The following is a 27,495-nucleotide window of genomic DNA, read 5'->3' on the forward strand; positions in this document are numbered from 1 at the left end:
TTTGTAGATGAAGTCCAAAACTCTAAAAAATTAAGAACAATCAAACTGCTTGTATAAAAACTTTCCTGATTCGTAAATGTAGTGTGGCCAAATGACAGATTTCTGTATTTCAGTATATCTAAACAACATAAAAGTGCATGTATTTAAAGTCTTGCGTTTGGTAACATTCCAACAAATAAAATAGCTTTAAAAAAGCTCTATTTTTAAGAAACAAAAACAAAAATCCACCTAAAAAAATAATAAATACGAAGATTATTATTATTTGCAAAAAATAACATTAGAGTTTTCCATAAAAAATCGATATTTTGGAACATTTTAAATACATCCATCGATGCATCCATGTTGCCATCAATGTTCCTCCACCTAAGTCAGTACAAGTGCAACTGCTGTCTGGGTCGGTCGCGTTCGTCCGCGTGAGTCTCTTTGTTGGTGTTTTGTCGGTCGAATTGTTTTTGTTCGATAATATTGCAGATTAATAAGTGTGCTAAGTGTATTATTAACAATTGGGGCTAAAACACATGCCCAGAATCAAATATACAGTGGCCTTGAATAGTTTCAAAAAATTGCATACGCAATAGCGAGAGAAAAACAATGAAAAATATGATTCAATGACGTCGCGAATCCAAATCGTGAATCGACAAAGAGAAACAGCAAGAGCAAGGCAGCTGAAGTGAAGAGAAGGGCGCAGTGACAGTAGTGAATGTTTATGCGGGCTGCTGCTGCTGTTCGCTCGTTGTGTGATTGAGTGACAAAACAAATCCAAATTAAAAATACGACATATGAAAATAGCAGATCGGAGTAGTAGAAAACAACAGATAAAAACACACAAATCAAATTGATTGAAACATGTGCTAGAAAAGAAAACTGGCAGCAAATACAACATCCAGAAAATGGGTTCGCGTATCAAGTGAGTATTTCATATTCTCTGAGATTTCCATCTGCTGGGAATAGAAAAAACTACATACAATATGTGCAGTGGGCGTAACGCTTGGCTGAGCAGTGAAATTTACATCAGCTGCTCGTATTTTATAAACTACAACTACTACTACTACTACTACATGTTTATTATAAGCTAGCTTACCTAATGAATGTTCTGTTATTGACAGAAATGATGTGAAAAAACTCTTTGAGTTTTGGTGTGAGGTGAAACCCACGCGAGGCATTGATCGTGGTACTATCAGTCGAAATGGAGGAGGCACAGCGACGCCCGCTGGCGTTATTATCGAGAGTTTCCCCGAGGGATTTCGCGATAAGGAGGTGCTCACCGGCATACCATCGTTTGCCTTTCCCTGCGACATCGAGAGGTGAGTTTCATACAATCATCTGTTACAAATTCCCCACGAAACATTGCATCAGTATGTGTGCGTATTTGTTTCCGGTTACTCTACGTTAGTCATATAAACGGGCCATAGACAAACAACAACAACAAATAGAACCAACAACAACCGTTTGATGTTAGGTTTGATATTTACAGTCTGACTGGGTGAATGGTCGACAACGACGACGCTGACGTTGACGTCGACGCTGATGAATCATCGCAGCAGCAGCAGCAGTGACTGCGACCACTTCAAGTTTGTCCATGAATTGTATAACCTGTTGTGTTGTAGTTTTATGTTTGTTTACATGTGCGTCAGTTTGTATGGCGCATTGTGATGGATTATTTAATTCGCATTTTGCTGAGCGCAATTCATTTTCGCACTTTACGCTGCTCGCTGCTGTTGTTGTTTTTTCTCTTTTATAGTAAATATTTCCTCACTCTGGTTACTATATCAGTTACATACATATGGTGAATATCGTATATATATATGGCCAATTGAATTGTCTTTTGTGGAGTGCCTTGTTAGTCACGCCGAAAACATTTCTGGTTTATCTGTTGTGTGCAGCTGCTCAAAACTCAAAACTGGGCAACAAGTTGTCTTTGGTTTCGCCCCTCGTCTCCCTTCCCCATTCCATTTACCCTCTATGCCATAATTATCGCAGGGAAAACACTGATAAACTTGAGTTTTCGAAAGCAGCGAACAAATGTTGCTCATGTTCAAAGTAAAATTAATAATAATTGCAAATATTAGCCAGTGGCAATGATTTTGGGAATTAGCTCATCAACAATAAAGAGATAGAGAGAGTCATACAACAACGATAACAATTCGCCTGCAGCTCCCTTTCTTTTTCTTTCATTTGTTGTCTGTCTGTCTTAATTCAAACAAAAGTCTTATTCTCCTCTCGCTCTCTCGCAGAATACTAGCATTGTTGTAATTAACTGTTATCGGCAAAGTCAATGCACCGACATGCTAAGCTTGGGGGAATGTCACCGCCACTTCCTCCTTGGCCGCACAATAAAAAAAAAAAACAACAACAGCAAGAAGACGCGCATTGCGATTTTGTCGCTCCGCCTGCTTTGCATATTTTATTAAATAAACTGCGCGCATCGCATCTAACGACTTTACGTAATCCGCAAACGCCAAGAAAAATGCCCGCGAAATGCGAAAGAGCTGTAAAAAATAAAATAAAAGCAAAACACAACTCAAAACGGAGGCCAAAGCAAAAGACGCAACGCGTCGCATTGAAAGTAAGCTAAGTGGGAGTAAATATTATGTTTGTTATTGTTGTTGTTGTCGTTGCTGTTGCTGCAAATTGTGCGTTGTTTAAATTGCTAATAAGCTATTTCCACACACACACACTCACGTAAACACAATAACAAGACTTGAGCCGAAAGCAAAACAAACTACGATAATGTATTGCATAAATTTACATATAATTTATGTTTATAAGTCTTTAATATGTTTTAAATGGCTTATATGCTATAAAATGCCTCATAAAATATAGATTTTATTGTTTGCCTGCTAATTGTTTATTATGTGGATTAAGAGACAGTTCACAGAAATGGCAAATCAACTTTTCTAGCGTCAATGAACAACGGCATTAGTCATTCCTAGGCAGCAGACCAGAAGAAAGAGCAATGAATGGCTGTCTAATTTTGGTAGATACTATAACACAAGTAATGCTGTATATAGTAAGTAAGTAATCTGTACAAACAGAGATGCAATGAAGCACAGCATGGAGCACGCGCCTCTTACTATTGTTGTTGATATCAAGGTCATTCGGCATCGAATCGTGCCACCGTTGCTTGTTCGCCGTTGTCGACCGGATGCTCTTTAATAATCTTTATATTGTATACACAGTACACCAGAAAATGCTTGCCCACTCCTGACCGCAAATGGTCCATGTGAAGCAAATATAGGCATATTTTTGATGAAATGGCTAATTGTATACAATTACATAATTTGTCTTATTCCAAGAACAAGTCGATAAAATGGGAGAATAATTGTTTGCTTATATTTTCGAATATTTGTAGCGTACAGACTATTTATGTGGTTATATTGGCATTCCCAGTATATGTTTTAATCTCTGAATAATTTTCGCTGGAAATTTGCAATTCCATCTACTTATCTGTAGTTCAAAGGTCTATGAAAATAAATTGGCACGAAAAGAAAATTTAACATATACATGAAAAGTAAGCTCCTTGGTGGTTCTTATGTGCAGATATGGTATTATTATGCGACTTTATATGTAGGTCATTCATAAAAAACAAACTTTTTTGAGAATAAAACTAAGAAGAAATCCACTTCCACTTTCATTATTAAAATTTGGGAAAATTTACTGGCATAGGTTAATCGATTTAAATGACAAAAGTCAAACGCATAATTTTGAGGATAAATTACTAAACAACGAAGCTAATTATTATTGTTCTCTCTTTATTTTACAGGGGATCAGTGCAATCGTATTCATTTGTACATACCACCGGCGACTCGAAATGGCGTTTTGGCTTCTGTCGGCACGATCCTAAAACGGATACGGCGATGGTGCTGATCACCTATCTGCCCTGGCACGACACTTTCCTTAAGCTGTTAATTGTACTGGCCGAACTGCGGCGTACGGATCGAAATGGCTTTCGAACCTTTCTATCGGAGGCTTACAACAGAGGCGTGCCCGACTCGGGCGGTAGTTTAACGGTATTCTACAGTAGCGGACAGAGCGTAAGTTGAATGAAAATTAATGCTGTTGACATGTGTGATAATAATTTTCTTGATTTTCTTACAGCATTTTACATTTGAACGTCCGTTGCAGTTTCAGCTGCCTAGCATACCAGAAAATGTAAGCGTTGACTTTGTCTAATCAACCTTGCTAATTGAGTGAATAAAATGTGATTTATTTCATTGCAGCATAACCTAAATCTGTATTACAATTTTGTGGATCCGAAGGAGATGATCTGTGTATTTGCTGCCATGCTTGCCGAACGGCGAATCATATTCACTTCCAGCCACTTGGATAGGCTCTCCTCTTGCATTCAAGCAGCCAATGCATTCCTCTATCCTATGGTCTGGCAGCACATTTTCATACCGGTGTTGCCTTGGGAATTTAAGGATTACCTGGGTGCACCCATGCCATATCTAATTGGTGTGCCAAAGCCAGTACTCGACACTGTAAGCATTGATCTAAATTTAACCACGGGTCCTTATTAAAGATATATTCATTTTAAATGTAGGTTTCCGACGATGAGCTCGGAGAAGTTGTGATCTTAAACTGTGATACGAAGATATTCGAAAGTCCCTTTGATGATGTGCGTTCGCTGCCGCCGGAGATTGTGTCGCAACTTAAGAAATATCTGAGTCACACGCAGGATCACATTGGGGATCGTGTATCGAAAATATTTCTAGGCGCACTGGTACAGCTGATTGGCGGCTATCGGGATGCTGTTGAGTTTCACGACACCTGCAAGACGTTCAATCACGCCAAATTCATTGAATCTCGGCCCGCACATTTGCGTCCCTTTCTAACCAAAATGATGGAGCTGCAGATCTTTGCGCAATTCGTCGACGATCGACTCAAAATGCTCAATAGTGGTTTGGGTTTCTCCGATGAATTCGAACTGGAAACTGTGCGCTATGCAGAAAAGATGAAGAAACGCGGTCGCAACTATGTATTCCTAAAGCAAATGAAGGACAAGGTGAGTGATTCTGCTGATGCAAATGTAATGCTTTCTTGGCTTAGCTATTGCCTTGGTCGGTGTCTCTGTTGCCTTAACCCACTCATTGAGCAATTCCGACATACACCCATTCCACAATCCATACTTCCCACTTTTAAGTTGTGCTACACTTTTTGGGTCTTATTGTACATACATATATCCGTAATTTTATTTATATATACATATATATATATATTTATTTCTATTTGGTTTGGAGAGCATACATGGATGAAAGAGAGTTCCCCCTGCGCTGTCCCATTACAACTTCCCGATAAATGTTGTGCCGTATTTTTTAAGAATTGCTAAAACTTTGCTGTTTTCTCTTTATTTATTGATTTTGATCAACCATATTATCTTTAATTTAATTTCGATTTATTTCGCAGTATTATTTGGGAAAGCGCAGTGTTTCGCGAGTGTTTGCCAAGAACTATATTTAATCTGAATGCCATCCGTCCATCACCAAAAATACGAGTAGAATTTCCACACACACAAAAACACCTTTTCACATCAAAATGTTAGTTTTATTGATTCTTCCTTTCTCTCTTTTTAATCTAGAATTGCACTTAATACTTTAATTCACGGCAAAAATAATACTTTTTTTTTGAGTTTTTTTATTTTCGTATATATTTTTTGTGTTTTTAACTTAATTATTTTTTCCTTAAATGTAGTTTCAATGTTTTTGATAGATATCATCATCAAATACTGGGCGCGCTCCTCATGTCAATTATGGGCAATTCCAACACAAAAAGAAAATGATTATATAATACAATACAGGAACACGTTTTGAGCTCGACTTTTTTAAGTTTTCGGGGTTTATTTAATTGATTTAATTCTTTTTTATGTCACATATTTTTCTAAACGAATCCTTCTACAAAAAGGAACGGAAATTAAATTGTAAATTAATATAAATATGATGATTCTTGCGGAATCTTGTGGACTAAAAATGAATTTAGTCTCGTTAAAATACTTTCACCAAAGTTCAAAGTTGTCCGCATAAACCACTTTTCACATTTTTAACTTTTTTCGCTTTGAATTATGGAATTGCCTATGTACTATGTCTAACGCTAACCGCGCGTCATTTACTTACAACCTCAAATGATAACAAATGTTAGCCTTGGACATATGCAAACATAACGAATGAAATTTTTATCAACCGGGGTAGTTACACAAATATATCATTATTATCCAGACACCTTGAATACTGCACACTCGACTAATCGACCCACAAATCTCGAAAATATAATTTTTAACAACCTTGAACCGAAATCATTATGGAAGATCATCAGCATTTTCAAGCCTCATTGCACTAACCCATCATTATTACGTATATATCAGCATTGTCATCGCCTTCATAATTAACAATTAAGTAGTAATTAGTTGTAATTTTCATTGTATTCATTGTATTGCTGCGGCGGCTTATTCATATACATATTTCTCATTAATGTATTGTATGTCTGTCGCGTGAATCGTGAATCTCTTTCATATGCTACTTTGGAACTCACGTTGTGTGCTTCTGTGCTTTATGCTCGCTCGCTCGTTCTGGCTTTGAATCGATAATATATCAATCGATCCTACCTACTACTGTATTACTGTATTATCCAAACATGCGCCTAACTTTTGCAGACTAATCCAGCTGTTAAGTCTGCCGTCAAATCGGTGAGTGGTTTAGCTCTATTTTATCTTAATCTCGTAATTCACATACGTTCGATCTGTGTTTCATTTTCGATATATGCCTCTAATTACCCGGCTTGGATTGATCCAATCTCTGTTTGATATTCCGCTAAAGGTCAAGGAGAGTTCGCGTGGCGTTAAGACCGCCTACAAAAAGTGGCGCGACAACGGCAGCCACAATCCCAATCATCAGTTCCACTTTGGCCTCGGCTCGCCACAGCACTCGGATCGACCGGACGGCAGCAACGGTGCTGCATTTGGACGGAAGGTCACCCATCGTTCGGCGCCCAGTTCGCCGGTTTGCAGTAAACGGCTGGAGGGCGAGATTAGCGTGAATGGAGGAGGAATCGCGACACGGGAGCAAACGTCGCTGCAATTGCATCCAGCGCATGGCCAGCCACGTCGTGGCCCTGTTTCGCTGGCCATGTCGAGCTCAAGCAGTCACATACCCGCGAATGGTTCTACGCTGGGTGCGTCAATGCGTGCTAATTGTGATCATCTTGTGGGTGCGTCTCCTGCTGTTAGCTCGGCAAGCTCGATCTGCTCATCGGAGATGAATCTGTCGCAGGAGCTGCAGAATCATCCGCTCTTTAAGACGCCCGCCGTTGATCGCAGCGTAAGTAGCATGGTGCGTGCATACGAGAGTCGGCTGCTGCAGCTCTAAAATGTGTCGCGTTGCATTTGCGTTGCACTGCGTCGCTTGCTTATGTGGCATACAGCTTGTTTATTGTCTCTTTTATCACAAACACTCGTTAATATTAATTTGTGCATCATTGATGTTGTTTCTATACTACGTGAATAGCGAAACAAAAATATTGATGTTACGTTCATTCTTTTCATTGCCTTTTTCATGTGTTTTTTTTTTCTATGTGTGTTGTCTCGTCTCGCCTCGTCTCGTCTCCTTGTGTCTGTCTGTGTGTATCTCTTGTGTATGTACAACTCGATTGTGTTTGCTCATCTTCTTGCAACTTGCACCACCAAAACAAAACAAAAAACACCGCCACCAATCACCGCCATTCGCCATCCGCCATGTGCAGCTTAAGCCAAATGCCGAACACCACAGCACACGATCGCGCACCGCCGCTACAAATACAAATGGAGCACCGCCAGCACGTCCTCCGCCGCCAACCACACAGCCTGTCTCCTACTACAATCATCCGTATGCGCCCAGCAATTCAACGCATTCGAATGTTGTCGTGGAGTCAAAGCCACCGCGGCACACATCGACGCCTACGAAGGGACGTCAACTGGCGACCACAGACTCCAGTTTTGACAATCCACCGGATATGCAATCGCCACCGATACCGCCAAGGCGTCAATGCAGCGCTAATGCTGTGGTGGCAGCCACAGCCGCCGCGGTGACGGCTGGCATTAATCGACTGGAGCGTAATTGCTGGCAGGATGAGCAGAACGATTCGTTGCGCTGCTCAAACACGTCAACAGGATCGGCGTCATCGTCGTCGGCGTCGTCGTCATCCTGCTCGTCGGGTGCCTCGTTTGTAACGGCTGCCTCAAGGTTCTCGCAGCTAAATATGTCCTCGCCGAACGGCTCCGAGCCGGCGCCGATACCAACGCCGCGGGCCAAAAGAGAGGTACATCAGCTGCGCGTCTAGTTGTCTAAGAACGTCCTGGTTGCGGCCCCATAACACATTTACTAACACATTTAGCTCTGCTTATCTATCATTTAATAAGACCCGGCCATTGTTTTTGCACCCCTTCCTTGTAGTAGTTGCGTTGCAATCAATCACTAATCCGCATTTTTCTGCCTGTCATTTAGTAGCCTAACCATTCGCATAATCTGCTTACAATCCAAATAATTGCAAATTTGTTTGTTTATTTACACAGTCACCGCGGAGTAATAGTAGCGCACAGCCCCAACCAGAGGATAGCATGAATGATCTGATATCGCTGGACGATAGCAACAACACTAGCTTCGATCTGGAGGACTTCGATCCGCTCAATCAGAATGCAAGACCCTTGCCACCGCTGGGCAGTAAACATTTCAACAGCAACAAGACCAAGTCAAGCACACTGCCCGCCGGCGTCACCAGCAGCGTGGTTATGCAGGCCAATAATAGTGTCAACAATCCGCTGTATCCATACTTTGCGCCCAAGCACATGGCCACTGTGGCTGCGGTCACAAATCGAGTGACTCCGTTGCCCCCACAAATACAACGCAACAACATGACAGGTGTGAAGCCGGATGATGACTTTGAGCTGTTGCGAAAATATGGGCTAGATCAGTTCTCATTAAATGTAACCACGACGACAACGACTCCGAGCAATACCACAACGCCAGCATTAACCGCAGGCGCTGGCGTTGGCAAGGGAATGAATAACTGGACGACCTTTGACTAATGATATAAGAAAGGAGACGTTTTCGTCGTCGTGTGTTTGCTGGGAAAGTATACCAAAATAAGTGTGATTAGGTTTATGATTGTGTTGTATATAGCTAGATATAGAAGGAGGAGTAGTAGGCAAGTTACCTGCGATAACAAACTATGATATCAGACAAAACCTTAAATATTATTATTCTTGCATACAAACAAATACATACATACATAAATATACCGTTAAATATACGTCATATTCTAGTTATACACATGTTTGGTAGTTCAGTGACCGTTTCAAAATCAAAACTTTTGTGTGGCTTATATATCGATGAAAACAAACAACAAATGCATCAAAAGAAAACTCACAACGAGCAACTTATTTCACATGAATACCAACATTTGACTTCCAAATCAAAAGACACATGAGAATTTAGTGTAGCCAGAATTTAATCCAATTAGCTTATAAACAAATTAATTCAAATTGCAAATACATATTATATATATGAACAAATCAAACACAAACATTGAACAATTATTTATTTGCCTTGTGTTCGGCCATGCAGCTTAGAATACGTTGCTGCAGAGCCTTCGCACCCTTTAGATTAATCTCTTCATAGTCTGGCAGCAGCTTCTGCATTCGCTGCAGCCATCCGTTAATCTCCAGATACCGTTCCTGGTCTATAGGAACAAGCAACTCCAGTGTAATCAGCGTCGTGTGAATGGATATATCAGCCACGCTTAGTTCAGTGCCAACAACGAAGCTGCCCTGATTTAAAAATTGCTCTAACGAGGCATATGCATTGTGACAAAGTTCTAAGGAGCGCGCATTGAACTCAGCCTCGCCACCGTATATATTCCGTGCCACAATGTCTTTGATCACCTGAAAGAGCACGCCGTTCTCATAGTGCATGCGATGATCGATGTGTGCACGACGCTTCAAGTCTTTCGAATACAATTCATCATCTTTAGCATACTTGGCCACCATGAAACATATAATTGCATGACTAAGAACAAGCACTTTGAAAACGAGTTTCTTAATTGATCCAGTTTCGTACGCACCTATCCACATAGACCTCTCCGTCTGTGTCCACGAACACGGGAATCTGATGCTGCGGATTGAGCTGTTGAGAGAATTGCATAAGTACGATTGAAAAATATATGTATATAGTGTATACTTGTACCTTTAGAAACTCTGGACTTAGGTGCTCCTTTTTGGAAAAGTCAACAGCACTGTTTTAAAAGAAAAGTAAAGTGAAAATGATCTAAATATACATATACAGTATAAGACCCACATAAGATTTAAGTCTAGTCCAATAAGCTTTGCAGTTAGAATGCAGGCCCGTGCAGGAGGACTAAATAGAGCGTAGTACAAAGATGGCTTTTCATGCATTATAAGACTGCAATAACAGGACGTTTAGCTTTTATTATTGAATAAATTATACTTTTTAGATCAGTTCACACGGTGTTTATTAAAAAAAACTGTTAAAAAAAATCTGTGCGACCGCACGCCGAACTTTTATAATAAAAAAACGCTAATAATGGCCACCTCGTTAGTTATTAGTATTTTTATTAGTATATTTCTACAACGCGCAGGAAGCCGCGACATTTAAAACAACTGATTTACGTTTTAAAAGATATCTACCTTTTGGGCATTTTTCCCATTGATCAAGCTTACGCTAGAAACACATACATTTGGAAAAATAATTGAAATGACAAAACGACTAATCGAATTATATATAGCAATATACATAGCTGCCTAATAGGCACTGCCTATTTGTATATCAAAGGTATAATAGCCTATTTCCACTGCATCAAAAAACCTCGTTTTTTCCGTTCAGGTCGAACGTTACGTTCGCCTCATTTAAAAACCCTTAAGAAAAGTCGGTTCGAAACGTAAAAAAAACTGAGTGACAGTGGAAATAGGCTATTACAGTGTTTACGGTCCCACTATATTATATCATAATTTAATTTTCATTATTACATTAAAAGCACATTTTAATTTAAAAACCAAATATATATTTATATAATATCTGATAGGTTCAAAAAATAGCATTCAGTATATTCAAGTAGGGCTGCACAACAGCCGATCAGCTGTTAAGTTTTGCAAATAGCCGGAGCTGCCAACCGGTTAGAAATAAAAACGCAAATTACTGGCAGCGCTTATATCTAGGCGCCAAGTGCTAGCTGAGATTTAAATTTCAATATTGAATTTATTTACGTGTATTTTATTCGTCATTTTGTACTCAATTAATATTAAATGTATACATTAGGTCTTGAAGTTACTAAAGTAAATGATAAATTGTCAAATGTGTTTATGTTTGAAAGTCCAAAATAGAAAAACTTTTCGGCGTGCTTAAATTCTTTGGGGCTTGTCGCCTTTTGCTAAATATGTTTATGGCGAGTCAGAAAGTTCAATAACCGAAACTTCTTTTTTATCCACTGGTAATTCTTCTTCATCTGCAAAAAAGAAATTAATTAAAATGAAAAACACTACGAAAATGAAAGATCGAAGTAGAAAATTATAACTAAAACTTAAAAAATTACATTAATATGTAAAAAGTTTCCAAGTGCGTTGCACAACAAATAAAAGACAACCGTTTTTCAAAATATTTAGTTTTAATTGCAGATTAAAATTACTTATAAATAATGTACTTATGTATTAAGCCCCTCATGCAATGGTTCCTTGATTTTTGTTTCAAATTATAATCTCGGCAGCACGTTGCTTATATATACAAAGGTTTAATGTGTTTTTTTACTTTTGGTCATTGGTAGATCGTGCATACGCATAGCTGGCGTGCCTAAATAAATAATTACAAAGATGAAACAGTATTATACGATATTTTTGCTTTATTATTGAGAGAAATTTACGCGTTACTTATGTTCCAGTTGTGAAATTTGTAAATTTATTTTATCTTCGTTTTCAAAAAGATAACATACATATGCAGTGTTAAAAATACAACTGAAGAACAATGCTCCTTGTTTTTTTTATGATAGAAATTGAAAAACAATATTAGAATGCAAGTGAGTTAAGCATTCAAGAAATTACGATAACTTAGCATCTAAATTATTCCCGAACATAACTTAAAATTGAAGCGATTCCGATTTTATTTCGTACGTAGTTATCTGAATAGGAATTACTGTACGCTTAATAATTAACATTTGATTTATGATTTAATATTAAACTAGTGGGTAATGCATAGGTCTATTTGTTTTTTGTGTGTATTGTTCTCTAAAATGATATACTAATACGAAAAGGGTATGCGGCGTGTACAACCCAATAAATTAAGTAAATGTTGTTCTATCGTAGTTGTTGTATGGGTGTTTAATAAAATTAAATCTGGCTAAGAAGCGTAAACTGTGTGAAATGTCTTATATATAAGTATTTATGTATATGGGTATGTGTGTTTGTGTTTGTAATCAAATAAAGACAGGCAAAGAAACAGAAACAAAAGTCTACATAGAGAAGAGATGAAATCAACCAAAATATAAATAGATTTTTAAGTTGGAGGCCTCAAAGTTACTAAATATAAAGTATTTAAGCTGTTGACTTTAGGTATAGTATATGTAGGAACAGTAACAACCGGGCAGCAAGCAACACGTTTCAAGTGTTGCAAGCGAACAACAGACCATTTGTGTATGCGCAACTTCAACAGCAAGAACAACAGCAATTGCTACTTAACTGCCATTACATTACAGTGCAACAATCTAATTGAATTTGTATATAAAAATATAAATTGTATATGAAAAATGTGATGAAAGTGAATTAAATAGCCTCTGAGATTGTGAAATGAGTGTTGTACTCAATAAATGCCAACGAAAGAGTGAAAGGCAAACCAAAAATCGAAAGAAAACAAAACAAAATTATATGTTAAAAAGTAAACAAAAAGATGGTTTTGTGTGTAGGTGTATGATTTTGTGAGTGAAGTTGTGTGTGTGTGTGAGTGAGTGGTGAGCGTTTGTTTACAATTGTTACATTTTCTTCTGTTACAGAAAGAGAAACAAAGAGAGTGAGAGAGACTCTATGGGCCCGCATTTGGATTCTGAGCTGAGGCGGACGCCGTGGCAGCAGCAGCCGCCGCCACTGCAGCCAGATCCAATAGTTGAAAATGCTTTTGATCCGCAACCGCAGCAGCCAGGGATTCCAATAGACTGGCATGAACTGCTGCTGATGGCTGATCTCCAAGCAGCATTTGCTGCTGTTGCTCATGCGTTTCAGGTGACAGCGATGCTCGCAGTGCTTGCTGCTCGGGGGAATCTTTTCATGGAAGCACACAAGGAAGAGAAGAGAATAGAATATACATATATTTTCAATATATATATTTTGAAAAATAGAGAGTACAGAGAAAGAGTTGGAGAAAGTATAGAAAAATTCACAAGTTATTACTAAAAAACGTTATCATTTTTATTGTATAACACGCGCGATTCAAATTTTGGGCAGAAAACTATCTGTGGAAATTCGCTGTTCATCTGCATTAACTACACATAATTATTGAGAGTACAATGTGTGTATATTTGGTGCTTGACAAAAAATAAATACAGATTACAATAAGAGGAAAACAAATTAATTTAAACATAATATGGTAGCAAAAATGACAAAGAATATTGAAAACTATTAATATTGAATTTTGAAATCAGTCAAACGCCCATCATACGATTGTCACAACTTATCCATCTTACTGCAAGTAATATTCACAATAGAGAGATATTGAGTTCGAGTTATATTTTTTAATAACCCAGCAAGACATACCGTGACTGTATAGTTTTGTAAGAAATGCGTGTGTTTGGTCGAGGAAGGTTTGTCTTTTTGAAAAGAGCTACGAGAATAAAATAAATTGCATAGTAAAAGGTAATTGGATGTGTTAGTCACCTAAAATTGCACAAGTAGTTGTGATCAAAATCCGCGATTTCACATACATATACCAGATATATATTATAGAAGATGAATTTTCACTATGTTCTTAGATGTTTTCGACCTTATTTAACCCAAATGTTATGAAAAATGCAACGGATAAACTAAGCGAGGAAATAGAACACAGAATGATTTGAGTCTAGTCTTTTTGGAAAGCGGCAGTGTCAAAAAAGTTTATGTGGATAAATGTGTATGATGAATGATATAAGGATATTGCCTTACGTCTGTCTATAGTTAACCTATTCAGCGATTTCTACATTTTGAACGTTTAAATGTTGCCTGTTTGTTGCTTTACTGCATTCTACAAATATGGATCCAACGTACCAGTTTTTTGCGGCTGCTGCGATGAGGGATAGGCACGTTGAGCGGCGCCAGTACCGTTCGATGTGGAGGTGGCAGCCGCTTGTTTAGCTGGAGGACGCCGTTTGGCCAGCGGCATATCATCATCAGAATCACTTAGGGTAAGGTCAACCTGCATTAAATCATAAAACATTTTAAATGGATACATGGCATTCGTTTTGGTTTTAATAGCATTCAAAACTCACTGTTTCGCTATTGGATGTAGAGGTTGGTTGATCCTCAGGCGCTGGTGACAAATCAGACTTCATCGGCTTGCTGTCATCGATCAGTTCTATACAATTTGAATGAAATATAGTAAATATAGTTTGCATAGTAAATTTACTATAAATGTATGTAGAATACTAACCAACATCGTCTGATATGACCTCAACCTTGGTTGGTTTTGATGGTGTGTCTAAAATCTGAGTTTCAGTACGCAGCCCTGGTGTGCTCCAAGAGCCGTCTTGATGCAGCTGAATCTCAGTGTCATCGCTCTTCAGCAGCGATGAGCCTAATACCTCTTGGAAATAGCTGTGGACAAGAGAAGCAAATGCATTTACAATTTATACAAGTGTGGTGAGATGATATAATAAAAACTTACCCATCGATAACCAAACTGTCATAGATGGCTGGTTTATCGCAAACCGGACAATTCCAGGTGGGCTTGCGCTCGTTCATTTGCAGGTAGAGACTGGCATCAAAGCACTGAAGATGCGAGCAGGTTGAGGCGCGACACGGCAACGACATTTTCATCTTGCCCAATGGACAAATTAGCGATACCTTTAGCATGGTGGTTGCGATTTCACAGTCCGCATCCTCTGTAAGCTTCTCCTTAACTGCAAATTAGAAACATGTAACTCTTGCCCAACAATTTGAAAGGAAATGAATTTAACGTACTCAGACCACGTGTGTAATCCGCGTGCTTTACGCCCTTTGTTTTCATGCGATGCAACAATTGTGTGGATGTAAGTTTCTTTACTAAATATACAGCTAGGCAGTAGCTACGAGTGTAGTCCGGGCACCATTGCACCATTATTGTGTTGGTCACTGTGGGCGACAGTTTCACATTGGATGTAACGTTCACAGGGCGTGGCGGACGTTTTGGTTCCACATTTGGGCGATTTGTAGGAATGACATTCTAAAGGGATACCGAAAGTAAAAGAGAGAATGTAAAGAATGTAGTCAAATATACTTACAGGTAGCTGACACATTTTGTTATTAACTTTAACATTAACACTGGGCGGAAAACAGTCCTCTTGGTCACACGATGTCTCGACAAGACAGAAACGGAGCTGCACTTGAATGGCATGCTCAATTTTTGAACTGTTGCGTATGTCGCGATTCGTTGCAATCTCTGTAGCCTGCTGTGGCGTCAGTGTAAAGTAAAAAGGCACCTCTTGCACACGCTGTGTGTTCCGCGGCACTAGCGTCGATGGCTTGATCAGGGTGCCGAGCACATCGTAGAATGCCAGCTTTTTCAGGCGTACATCCGGATGGATGGGCATCTGGCTGTTGATGCTGTGCGTGTGCAGGAATGGCATTAGATTGCCGGGCGCACCGCCAGCGCCCACGGGCATCTGGGCCGGATTGCCAGCACCGCCGGGTGGCACTTGGGCGGCTGCAGCAGCTGCTGCTGCGGCGGCGGCGGCACCGCCAACGAGACTCGCATTATTTTGCTGCACGCCGGGCAGCTGCATGTGCGAGTACATTCTGGTTGGATCTATGTACTGCAGCGTGGCGCTTTGTTCTTGTACGGATAGAGCGTAAACTTCTTGTATCTTGGGTGCGAGCAGGTCCAGATTAGTGCGCAGGAACGATACGATGCGACTTTGCAGATCGGTTTTTCGTCCAGCGAAGGAAATGTTCAGAAACGATAAGATCTTTTGCAGCTCTACGACGCGTAGCATCTGCACCATCTGCTCACATTCCTACAAAACAAAAATGGGGAATTTAAGAGTAAGAGAAAATCTTGGTTAGAGTGTAGGCGGAGGCTGATAAAATAACTGTTTCAAAAAGCACGACGCCGCGTATATACACACAATACACAAACACATTCACACAATCGCTTGTATAGATATGCATACACATGTAGACAATGACAATTCTGTATGCATTACATGTGAGTTTGTACACAAGTATGTGTGTGCGTATATACACCAAACAGTATATAAAACATTAATACATATGTATGTACATACATATGCATATAATGTAATGAGAATGTACTTTAACTCAACAATTCCAAACTTTGCACACTCCACTAATACCGGCAGTAGGAGCATCAATTCTTTTGCAAAAAAAACGAAAAACCACCGACATAGACATTATTGAGATACGCCGACCGCACAGTGGACACAAAATTGCATGTCCCAAATTGTACATTACCTTGAACGGCACGATAGAAAATGCGATTCAAAGGAAGCGGCATTTTATAATTAGGTTGACCACGTTCTAATACTAATACTATGTTAACAAACTACAAATATCTAAAGATGATATTTAACTAAAATGCTACTTTAATTTCCCCGCATTTATCTTTTTAATCACACAAAATTTGTTGTGTCGGAGGAAATATGGCGGATGCCAGTGTTGTAAAGCATTGAATCCGTTCAACAAATGTTTAACTATTTTGCAATAGGTGGCGCTACAATTCAAAGAATGCCTCCCCACATTGGTCACATTGTTTTTACTTATCAATTGTTTTTTTTATGAATGTAAAAATTTATGTTTTGCCAAACTTACTAGTGATAAAAGAAACATATTACAGTAGACTTACCTTAAATTTGTTCGCATCAAATGTGTTCACTGCTGTTGGCGCTGAAGATGTCGATTGTTGCTGTGTGGTAGAAGCGGCATTTTCCGCCTGTGTTTGCGAGCGGGTTTTTCGCATTACAATTCCTGTTTTTGATTATTCCAGCACAAAATTTGCGGGTCTTACGAGTTTGGACACGAAATTTTAGATTCACTTGAATATAAACACTTTCTCAGCATGTTAAAATAATAAAAACTTATAAGAATTTTCCGTAGCGTTAGCGTCTGACTTTTATTATAGATCAGTGTGACCGCTTTCTGAAATGTCGAAAATAATCTAAAACAATACTTTAAATTTGTTGAAAGTACAGCATACTTTTGCTTAATAGTAAGGTGGTCACGCATCAACAATTAAAAAATATATATTTTTTTAATTTGTGGAATAGTATTTTTTTTAATTTCGTTATATTCTGTAAATAAATAAAAAAAACATTTTTTTTGGTTTTCTCGCTCATTTATTTCTCATGCATTTCAAATTGTATTTGAACTATTTAAATGTACATTATTGTGTTTAAAATTTATAAATATTTGTGTTTCAACGCGTTATATAAATATTTTCTTAAATTGTGCTTAAATTGCCTTATGTGTAAGATTTAAGAAATGTTACTGTTGTTGATGCTGTTGGTTTGCTGTCCACAAAATTGAGTACAATAATTAATAATTGTTAAAATTTCAAATATATTTCTAGTACTATACTTTTAAAAAATTAGCATATTTTATGCATCTCATTCGAGTTTAAACTATTTTCACTGATTGTTATTGAGTTACAGTTTTTGTTTTGTTTTTATTTTCACGGTTCACATAAAATGTTAAAAAAATTACCATCAACTTGAGTGAGAACTTCGGTGAGTTGTACAATAATATTTCAAAATGTGCAACAATTAAAATTCCTAATTCAAATTACATGCATTTGTGCGTGAAAATGTTTTAGTTTCTGTTTTTTTCTTTGTTTCTTTTTTGTTAGTTGTTTTAAGTTGTTCTTTTTGGTGTGTGCCAACGAATGTTTTGTATAAAGTTGCAATTAGAAATTATAAGTACAATACGTAAAATACATTTAGTTAATATATTTAGCGATATCACCACGATTTGTTGTTATTGTGCTCTTAAAAATCATGTAACAGAAAAGTTTTATATGCTAAATTATTAAATATATATACTCATATATATTTATAAATATAAATATATATAGTATATACATAAATGTTTGTATATGTATATATATATATAGTATATATGTTATATGCATGTAAATTTAATTAATTATACGTTGTATCGTAAATGCAGTAAAAATACGCTTGCGTCTAAAAAATACATTCCCGTTTCATCATTTCTGTTCATCCTTTTCACGTTTGCTGTGATTGTTGTGTATGTGTGTGTGTTTGCATCTACAATCAAGTCTAATTCTGAATCGTTGCTCTAAGGTGGAATCTACATGATGGGCCAAAAGTTGATGTTCGACTTGTGGTCAAAAAGGTAATTCTATCGGTCTATCATTTGTGAGTGTTTGTGCTCGGATTAGGCAACTGGCGGTGCTTTTGGACAGCGAGGGGTCAATACTCGGTATAAATGCAGTGTAGTGCAGTGCAGAGCGACTCTCAACACAATCAGTCGCCACATGCCTTACAAGGTGCAATATTCCGTTAGAATTGGTATGGATTTCAGCAGCTCATTGATGTTGTGCTGCTCGAGATGCGGCACAAGTTTCTCGGCTGTTTTCAACAGATTTATGCAGTTCTGCAAGTTTTCGACAATCTCTTTCGTCATGCTATCCGATGACTTGGTAATCAACTCGGCCAGCTTAGCGCCCACATTACACTCAATCAATTGATCCTGCAGCCTTTGCGCTTGCTCCGGTTCACCATTCTTCGACAAATACACAACCGAGAGTATACACAGGGCAATCAAAGCTTCGTTCTGCATAACCAGATGCTGGGCCGTCAGCATGCTAACCATGGCTTCCACGGTGCCCTCGTTGGCCAGGAATTCATTTAGACTGCTGCGATCGTAGTCCTGACTGAGTGGAATTTTGTCTGCAATTTGCTCGGCTGGAGCGTCACCCTTGCGTGGCAGAGCATAAGCGATCTTATTGAGATACGCATGCTTAATAAGCCAGGCCATCAGACGAAGTGATTCGCCAGTGACGCCCGCATAGTCGGACGATTTGCTCCAGTGCACCAACTGCTCAATGAGCGTCTTGTTCTTCAGTAGCTCCAAAGCGAGTTTCTCTGCGAAATATAATAGCCATGACTGTCACATGCTGTTGCAACTGCTGCTTAACTTGCACTTACCCTGACCATCTACGGTCATGCGAAGCGTGCCGAGCAGCTTGAAGACAACCGGTGGCTGATGTATTTCCAGCATTGGCAGAATTGTTTGCACCAGACCCGCCTGAATGACAGCATTCTTGTTTGGCTTGGGTATGACGAGATTGCGCAATGCACTGAGCAACGCATGCTGCAGACGCACATCGTCCTTGACGCCATTGTTTTTGGCCAGCACCTGAAGCAGTTTGTTCATCGTCTGTTGTTCCACAAAGTAAATGCAGTGGCTGTCGGTGCGCGCAAAATTGCCCAACGCCAACACTCCGGTGGTCAAGAGATCAATGTCCGTGGAGTCCAGCCAATCGACCATGTTCTTTAGCAACGGCGTCGTGTACAAATAATGCATGGACTCATCTACAATAAAGAGATTAGATTAAGAGGACAATCCATAATGCATGTGCGTGCATCAGCTTACCGCCAGTGAGAACGAGCACAATTAGCTCGCAGGCCAATTTCATGAGCGCACGCGCTTCGCTGGTGCTGGCCAGCGTCTTGTACTTCTCCAGCAGATTGTAGATGGTTTCGCAGAGTCCATCCTTGGCCAGCAACAGTTTGACCTCATCACTCTCCGCCTGGTAGTGCAACAGCTCCAGACACATCTCGGCCAAATCCGGATTTGTGGAGGCAGCCAAAATGCGCGACAATTGTATATTCAACTGGGCCTCAAAGTTCAGATCGGCCACATTCTCGGTGAGTATGCTGAGCAACGGCAATGTGTTCAACAACAGATCCTCATGCTGTTCCACATTGCTGGCGCCGTTGTCAATCATGGTCTGCAGCTTCTGCATAATGCCCAGCTCCATGGCACGCTTCGCCAATCCCTCGCCGCCTAACAGATAATTGGAGAGCAGACCGCCGCGAACTTTGATGAACTGTGGCGCATTGGCGGCATCCTCAATGGTGGCAATGTCGAGCAACTGCAGCAGCACAGCATCGCCCTTAAGATCGAGTATGAGATCACGCGCCTCATCGTTCAGATAGCAAATGTTGCCGAGGGCGCGACATATCTGTATGGGCAGCTCCATGCTGCCATCTTCGGTGGGCACATGACGCAGGCACTCAAGGAAGGCGGCAATGATTTCACGTTTGGTGAACTTCTTGCGTTGTACCTCCGATTTGGTGATTTCGGCAATGCATTTGGCCGCCTCCTTACGCACATTTGTGTCCTCGGACTGTGTGAGACGCAGAAAGCATTCGGCCAGCTCGTGTTTGTCAAACAGTTTGGGATCCTTTGTGGCCGAGATCTCGCAGAGTAGCGTCGTTGTCGCATCGCCCTGACTCACGCTCGTCGTCTTCAGCTGCTCGATGAGCTCGTCCATTTCGGCTGGAATCACAATAGAGAAAGAAAAGAAAGCGCAATGCAAAAAACGATTCGTTAAACGTCCAAATAGTAAACAGTAAATAGTAGTAAACAGCAAACAGAAGTCATTGCGTCTATTTTTGGCCATTATCTGGGTTAAGTCGAACGACACAATTAAAGGGCGGCGCAATGGCACGCAAGGCACGAGTCTGCCATTTGGGGTTGGGGGCCACATCCTGGCCATTGTTTGCCTTGCAAAATTTATTGCTGACGATTCCGGTTGAGCCCATCTTTTGCCGCCCCATCCCTCACTCAACTAATCCCATTTATTTGCGAATTGTCAGTCAAACGCAATTTACTCAAAAATTATGTGCAAATGCTTTAAGCGTGCCACATTAAATGCTCATTTTGCGCCCAGGACTCCGCTGGAGTCCACGTTCCATTCTCTACCCGTGGCAACAGCCGGACAGTCAATTTGCATAAATTCCCGCAGCTGGCAAAGTCAACGCCAAAAAGAAAAACAATGCCAAAGCTGCGCAAAATAAAGCAAAAGTCAAACAACGAGCATTAAATATGCTTCTTTAAATCCTAAATCCTTTCTTGAAAAAATGGAACTTTATAATAATCTAAGCAACATAAATTAATAATTTCAAATATCATCTTCATTAATATTTACTTTCCGTTACACAATGTTTTGCAATATTCGAATTAAATTAATTGTTCATATTAACTAATTCATATTATTTTCATTAAAATAGATTGGCTGAATTTATATATAAGAAAATGTATGTCAATATTAAATATATTTTTGTTTATTAAACTATTATTAAAGTTGAAGTATTTTAATATTTTATTATCATATCATCTTGACTTAAACTTGCTCATAGAAAATGTTTAAAGATATGTTTACCTATTTATGATTGTTAAATTAATCACGCTCAGCTTTTTGAGCTTTTCAAGTCTTTTTGAGTTAGTTTATCATGTAGTTTTTTGTAGCATTAATTCAGTGACAGCTCACACACACGCCATATGCCACATGCCTCATGCCACATGGCACATGCTGCATGCCACGAAAGTCCTTAGCCCTTGGCTCTCTTTAGGACATAAACTGGAAAAGCAAACACATGGCCACAAACCCCTCCTAATGCCATTCTGATAAGCTTTTCTGCTCGGCATCCCATCCAGATCTTAGGGACGAGTCGCGAGGCAAAGCAAAGGGCAAGGGCCACAACTCGAGCCGGATCCAAGTTGAAAAGTGGCAAATGGCAAATGGCAACTGGTAACTGCTAACAACAACATCAACAATAACGACGAGAGAACTATATAGAGCGGGCCACATTGAGTCGACTTTGTGGAGCATAAATAATGAATAAAAAGTTGCCGGGGCGAAGGAAAAAAAAAATACAAAACGTAAAGAGAAAAACCCTTCAAGTGGTGCTGCATTTGGCATAGAAACAGCTTCTGTCCTGTGGCTGGGCTGCAACACATTGAAAGCAGCGGCAGCGGGAGGGAGGGAAGTGTGCACCACTTGAATGCAGACCACACAGACCATAGAGAAATTGTTGCATTTGTCGCAGAGTCGCGTTGAATGCAATTGGAATTGGACAGTCGCTGGGAACAATAACGATGTAGTTTGGTTGCAGCAGTCTGCTGCTGTTGCCACACAACAACTACATCGCAACAACAACAACATCACATCAAGTATTTGAGTGACAGACATGGCAGGTGCACAGTGCCACTTCCGCCTGGCTACCTCATTCGCTTCCGTCTGCCTTCTGCCTTCATCCTCCTGCCGCGTGCCTCGTGCCACGTGACTCCTTTTATGCGACCGATTCGAACGCTGCCTTTTGCGTGCGTTGGCATTTCATTTGGATTACGGTTTGGGTTTGAGTTAGGAGTAACTGCTGTAACTGGTACTCGTTGGTATTCAGAGTATGCTGCCATGCAATGTGGCAAGTTCGTTAGCTTTTCACCAAGGGGCAAAGCATGCTGTTGCTCTCTCTCTCTCTCTCTCGCTCTCCTTTCTGCCATTCCCTTTTCCTCTCGCTGTCTGTCTGTCTGCAGGAATTTGAATTTGCCTGACTTCAAATTTGTGGGGCAATTGCTTTTGGGCCATATTTTCCTTTATTTTCCATTTTTATTTTTGTTTTTTTTTTTCTTTGTGTTTGGTAGTTCTGCGTTGCTGTTGTGGGCGTGTTTGTTGCCCCCTGTTGTTGCATATTGGTTTCATGTGCAATTTTGCGCTGTTGGCAACCCAAAAACTGGGTTAAGCGAACATCAACACACACAACACATCACGCTAAGCGTCTGACAAAACCCAAGGCTGCTTTTGCAAATTGTTCGGCCCAATTCAACAATTGAAGCCTAAACATTTCCCCAAATATGCCCGAAATTAAACCAGTTGAAAATACATCTAAATATGTATAAAATGCTCTAGCCTAATTTTACTCTTTAAGTCAAATATTTCTGACTTAAAATAAAAATAGAGTAAGAAAGCTAAAAGATAGCCGCTAATCATCTGCAAGAAAAGCAAAACTACGGTATTATCTTTAAAATATACCGAAATGTGTATTTAGTATATCAATAAACTACTATAAAATATATCATAGGCTGCAAAATATTCCCGATTTGTTCCAATTTTTAAGATTTTTATCTAATTACTACCATCAATCAAAGACTGCAGTTTTTATTGCATGTACTAAAATTCGAGACGAGTTTTGAAATTACACATGCTAAAAATTTTTTAGATTTGCTTGGGGGAAAGGGGGCATGTCGAAAATCTAAAACAATCTACATCTGCGTGCAACTTCAGCCAACTACATATCTGGGACAGTTAAAGAATATGATAAAGAATATATATAAATATATATATATATATAATGTTAATACCTTTATACTTTACGGACAGCGGCTATAACTAAATAATAACTTTAATTTTTCTCAAAATAAAACAACTTTTTTGTTAGTTTAGGATCATTATAGTTTTTGTTTGCAATTCACTGAGAGAAGACTCAGGATCTTTACATACAATTTATTTGTATATTATTTGTATTTGTATTTGTTACATTTTCATAATCAATTCACTAAAACTTGGCATAGATTCAGCACAATTCATTTCTAATTTAGTTGATTTGCTCAGTTCCAAACCTCATTGGCGCCAGGATCGTAATTATCGATAATTAGCGGTTTGTACTTGGCCTGATCGATCTTGACGAGAGCATGACAAGCGGGCGTTGGCATCTTTAGAGCGTGATCCCGCAAGTTGCGATTGTTTGCGTTGCGTGCGCGATTGAGCAACTTATCGCCTGCAAAAGCAACTGGATGAATAACACAGCACAAATACACACAGAGAAAGAGAACTGGAAACGAACTCACGCATCTTGCGCTCCTGCTTGCAACTGTACTTCAGATCCGTCAGATACATCTCCTCGATCTGCTCCTCCATGCGCTGCAGTTGCTCCGGCGTTTGTTCGCTGCTCGCAAACTCGGGCGTCACAAAGTAGGGCACTTGATTGATGCTGCTCGTCAGCTGCACGCTGTGGGTGCTGCGTGGCGAGATTTGGAGACGAGATTGTGTTTTGTTGATTGCTGTGCTTGGTTGGTTGGGTTGGGCATCATATGGCACATGCGTTGGCACTCACCTGGTAGGCGTGAAACTAAAGTTCGGTGCTTTGGCCATGTACTGCAGCGTTATAACTATGAACACCACCGAGGCAGCGAGGCCAATGACCAGCTGCTCGGTCTGGTAGAGCGACTGTGACTGCGGCACACGTTGATTCGCTGGCTGATATGATGGACGACGCTGCTGACTGTATTCCTCCTCCGCATCAAATTCCGCCTCTGCATACTCTTCCACCTCATCGTCCTCGTCCGCTTCTCCGCTGCTCCAACGGCGTTTTCTTGCCCCAAAACAATCGCCAATTACCGTCAGCATATTGTAATCGATGCGCTTCTGATTGTCGGTCAATGTGTCGGCTGCCTCATTGATGCGTTGAAAGGCTTCGTCGGCGCCAGGCGCTCGATTCTTGTCCGGATGCAGACGCAATGCCAAACGTTTGTAGGCACGCTTCACCTCCGAATAGGTGGCATGATGCGAGATGCGCAACACTTCGTAGTGGCTGCGACAACGCAACACCTTCTGCACCACGTCCAGCATCTCTATGCTAAAGCTGTGTGGCAAAGCATTCGATTTCAGAGTGGGTCCAAATGTCTGATCTGGTGATTCGCCTTTCAGTCGCAGACGCACCAAAATATTCTTCAGCTCCAGCAATGCCATAACATGGTCTTGATTGCTCTCGCTGTTCTTCTTGCCGCTGGCAAGACCTTTGTTGATCAGGCGCATGGCCAGCTCATAGTTGCCCTCGCTAATCTCAGTTGTGATGCTCCGCAGGTTGGCGGACATTAATGATTTCATGCTGTTGTTGATGTTGTTGTGTTCCTCGTCGTCAGCAGCTTGCGTAAGCAGAAATGTGGACTTGATATACATATGTACTTAACAAAAAACACACACCTGAAGCAAACTTCAGAACATATAATTTGGGCCAGTTAGCACGACATTAAAGCTGCACGCTCGGTTTAATATAACTTAAACATATAAAAATGTATTTACAAATTTGTAAAAACGAAAATCTAGCATAGATCTGCTAAGTTTGCTTGGCAGTCAATGTCTCTTATTAATATTATTATTTTAATTCATATTATTTCATTTCAACTATAGCAGTTTATTTAGTTGTCACTCCCAAAAGTATGCAATGTTTTGTATTGTGCTGAAGCAAACTCTAATTTTCATCAGGACTTGAACTTCTTGAGCCTTGGCAATTCCACAAAGTGAGTGCTTGGCTCGGAAGTACACACTTTAAGACAAAAAGCAAAGATGCTGGCAAAGCTCCAACAAATAAAAAGAAAAAAAAAAAACACTGACAATGCTTCAATCCCAAAAGTATGCTTCAAACTTTGTGCGTCCTTCGGGCAAGTGAAACAAACACTGCCAAAGACGTGTCCTTGTGTCTGTAACTCAAAACTTGAGTTAATTGAAATTAATTTCTATGCCAATTTGAATGGGGACAGAACTCAATTAAAACGCCACCCCCACTCTCCAAAGGACGCATCATTCAGCCCATAGTCAAGGCCATTAAGTGCAGACCAAAATCTTATTAGCAGTAAAGAAAAAATAAGAAAGGGCAAGAAAACGAAAAATCACAAGTTAACAGAGACGGAAAACGAACGAAGGAGAGAGAGAGAGCTAGGGCCAATAAATTGGGGCATGGGGAAAAACTAGAAAAATTGTGTGTAGGCTAATCTGGGGTAAAGCTGCGTGAAACGAATGCAAAGCCCGAAAATAATAATAATAACAATAAAGAAGAAAAGGCATTCAGTGAAATATTTCTAGCACAGGGTGTTTCTGTAAGCGATATGCCTTATCAGCCACACATTGGGGGGTGGTTGTGGGTTGTGGGTGGCTTGCTTGAAGTGTCGGAGGACGCGAGACACAAAGGACCAATTAAAATCTAAAGTGAGTTTGGGGCGCAGCTGCCGCTTGTGGGCGACACGAAGGCAAAGCGGGTGACGGTGGTGTGTGTTTGTCTCAAATGTGCGCTGGCACGTACAACTTGTGTTTGTTGATGTTGATGTTGTCGCGCCTGTTATTCTTGTTGTTGTTTTCTTCCCTTTTTTGCGCCAAGGGGGTTGCATGTTAGTGTAATGCCGGTAAAGCAGGCACCTCATGTGCCGCACAGGGGCATATTCATTTATTAATGGGGAGTCGACAGTGTTGTTGGGTTGCTTGGGTGGTTGCTGAAAGGTGGTTGTCAGTTAATGGATCCGAATTGCGGATGAGAAATGGAAATTCTGATTGGAATAGACGTAGGCACAGGGTGTAATATGCAAATGGCGATCTAACCAAGTGTGACCATGTGTAAGCGATCCATGTGTGGCCATCTTTGCTGAACAAGTGCAGACCAAAACATCATTATCAACAACAACAACGAAAGGAAGGAAGAAAGGCAACAAATGAGGGAAAAGCGCGTAAATATTGATTTTTCACACATGACTCCCCGACACAAACGGCAGCCTGCAGCTGCAACACAGCAACGTCTGCAACAGCCTCCGACTGCTGCCACTTTACACAACTTTTGTAGCCGGCAGCAGACAGACATACACTCCAAAAGCACCTGGAGAGTGGTGTCGACAATGTGGGAGGGGGGATGGCAGGTCGGAATCTGTTGTGCATTCAGTGCAGTTCGTAAAATATTAAGACGCACATAAAATGTACACATTCTCATACTTTACTTTAGTTGCCACATTTGATTGCACACACACACACACATGGGGAGGTGAACATTACACACAGACACACACAATGACACGCATGAGTTGCATTTGTTTATACTAGGCATAAAATAAACGTGCGTCTAAAACGTTTTTAGATCTGCTTTGTTGCTCGAGTTGAACGCAGCACATGAATTAAGATCAACATGAATAATTTTATGCTTTTTCTTTTGCTATTTATTACTCACTCGCCATGATTGTTGTTATTTATTGGGTGCTGCCGCCGGGGTTGTTGCTCTGTTCTTCTTCTTCTGCTACTGCTGCTGCGCTTAGCCGCCTTTAGTGTTAGGAGTTTATTCCAATTTGCCTTACGAGAACGCTTTAGAATTACTTATTGGGAGGCACACAAATTAACTTGAATTTAAGGTGACTCAAGTGTTTAAACAATGCAATGTGGGTTAATCACAAAATTGAACACATTTCACAGCATTTGTACGATTGAACATGCAATCTGTTGTCGA

At 40.0% G+C, this 27,495-nt stretch overlaps 5 protein-coding genes and 1 long non-coding RNA gene across 22 annotated transcripts; 1 reads left to right on the forward strand and 5 right to left on the reverse strand.

Moving 5' to 3' along the window:
• The first annotated feature begins 200 nt into the window (after positions 1–200).
• LOC132788628 (DENN domain-containing protein 1A) lies at positions 201–10,000 on the forward strand. 8 transcript variants are annotated; one of them, XM_060796126.1, is made up of 10 exons: positions 204–907; positions 1,107–1,304; positions 3,764–4,034; positions 4,099–4,152; positions 4,221–4,481; positions 4,544–5,005; positions 6,647–6,679; positions 6,810–7,322; positions 7,732–8,286; positions 8,540–10,000. In XM_060796126.1, the coding sequence occupies exons 1-10, from the start codon at positions 891–893 to the stop codon at positions 9,050–9,052; spliced, it is 2,877 nt and encodes a 958-aa protein (XP_060652109.1). In that variant the 5' UTR covers positions 204–890; the 3' UTR covers positions 9,053–10,000. The 8 variants fall into 8 exon arrangements, 7 of the variants coding, with proteins under 7 accessions (XP_060652111.1, XP_060652112.1, XP_060652109.1 ...); XM_060796127.1 differs by having other exon boundaries at positions 205–907; positions 6,810–7,310; XR_009632640.1 differs by lacking the exons at positions 7,732–8,286; positions 8,540–10,000 and adding an exon at positions 5,407–5,537 and having other exon boundaries at positions 201–907; positions 6,810–6,902.
• On the reverse strand, positions 1,147–1,752 carry LOC132788641 (uncharacterized). Its single transcript, XR_009632642.1, has 2 exons — positions 1,473–1,752; positions 1,147–1,323 (listed from the first exon to the last, which is right to left on the reverse strand). It is a non-coding gene; the product is annotated as an uncharacterized LOC132788641 (long non-coding RNA).
• LOC132788639 (glutathione S-transferase 1) lies at positions 9,552–10,517 on the reverse strand. The gene is made up of 4 exons (XM_060796145.1): positions 10,320–10,517; positions 10,209–10,257; positions 10,087–10,148; positions 9,552–10,031 (listed from the first exon to the last, which is right to left on the reverse strand). Exons 1-4 carry the CDS (start codon positions 10,415–10,417, stop codon positions 9,560–9,562), a joined length of 681 nt encoding a protein of 226 aa, XP_060652128.1. The 5' UTR covers positions 10,418–10,517; the 3' UTR covers positions 9,552–9,559.
• A 735-nt stretch (positions 10,518–11,252) lies between these two features.
• On the reverse strand, positions 11,253–17,346 carry LOC132789925 (E3 SUMO-protein ligase PIAS1). 8 transcript variants are annotated; one of them, XM_060798268.1, is made up of 9 exons: positions 17,052–17,345; positions 15,472–16,203; positions 15,173–15,413; positions 14,877–15,111; positions 14,643–14,806; positions 14,482–14,567; positions 14,261–14,408; positions 13,775–13,841; positions 13,514–13,703 (listed from the first exon to the last, which is right to left on the reverse strand). In XM_060798268.1, exons 1-9 carry the CDS (start codon positions 17,163–17,165, stop codon positions 13,685–13,687), a joined length of 1,806 nt encoding a protein of 601 aa, XP_060654251.1. In that variant the 5' UTR covers positions 17,166–17,345; the 3' UTR covers positions 13,514–13,684. The 8 variants fall into 8 exon arrangements, with proteins under 8 accessions (XP_060654252.1, XP_060654253.1, XP_060654247.1 ...); XM_060798269.1 differs by lacking the exons at positions 13,514–13,703; positions 13,775–13,841 and adding an exon at positions 11,253–11,484; XM_060798270.1 differs by lacking the exons at positions 13,514–13,703; positions 13,775–13,841 and adding an exon at positions 11,682–11,825 and having other exon boundaries at positions 17,052–17,346.
• A 184-nt stretch (positions 17,347–17,530) lies between these two features.
• LOC132789560 (GTPase-GDP dissociation stimulator vimar) lies at positions 17,531–27,365 on the reverse strand. Its single transcript, XM_060797642.1, has 4 exons — positions 27,223–27,365; positions 19,823–20,731; positions 19,375–19,761; positions 17,531–19,311 (listed from the first exon to the last, which is right to left on the reverse strand). Exons 1-4 carry the CDS (start codon positions 27,227–27,229, stop codon positions 18,707–18,709), a joined length of 1,908 nt encoding a protein of 635 aa, XP_060653625.1. The 5' UTR covers positions 27,230–27,365; the 3' UTR covers positions 17,531–18,706.
• LOC132789561 (dnaJ homolog subfamily B member 1) lies at positions 23,689–27,312 on the reverse strand. 3 transcript variants are annotated; one of them, XM_060797644.1, is made up of 4 exons: positions 27,223–27,312; positions 24,349–25,159; positions 24,083–24,252; positions 23,689–24,012 (listed from the first exon to the last, which is right to left on the reverse strand). In XM_060797644.1, exons 1-4 carry the CDS (start codon positions 27,227–27,229, stop codon positions 23,843–23,845), a joined length of 1,158 nt encoding a protein of 385 aa, XP_060653627.1. In that variant the 5' UTR covers positions 27,230–27,312; the 3' UTR covers positions 23,689–23,842. The 3 variants fall into 3 exon arrangements, with proteins under 3 accessions (XP_060653627.1, XP_060653626.1, XP_060653628.1); XM_060797645.1 differs by lacking the exon at positions 27,223–27,312 and adding an exon at positions 25,218–25,356 and having other exon boundaries at positions 23,690–24,012; XM_060797643.1 differs by lacking the exon at positions 27,223–27,312 and having other exon boundaries at positions 24,349–25,357.
• Positions 27,366–27,495: the final 130 nt, after the last annotated feature.

The sequence above is a fragment of the Drosophila nasuta genome, chromosome 3 (assembly GCF_023558535.2).
Source record: "Drosophila nasuta strain 15112-1781.00 chromosome 3, ASM2355853v1, whole genome shotgun sequence".
NCBI lineage: Eukaryota > Metazoa > Arthropoda > Insecta > Diptera > Drosophilidae > Drosophila > Drosophila nasuta.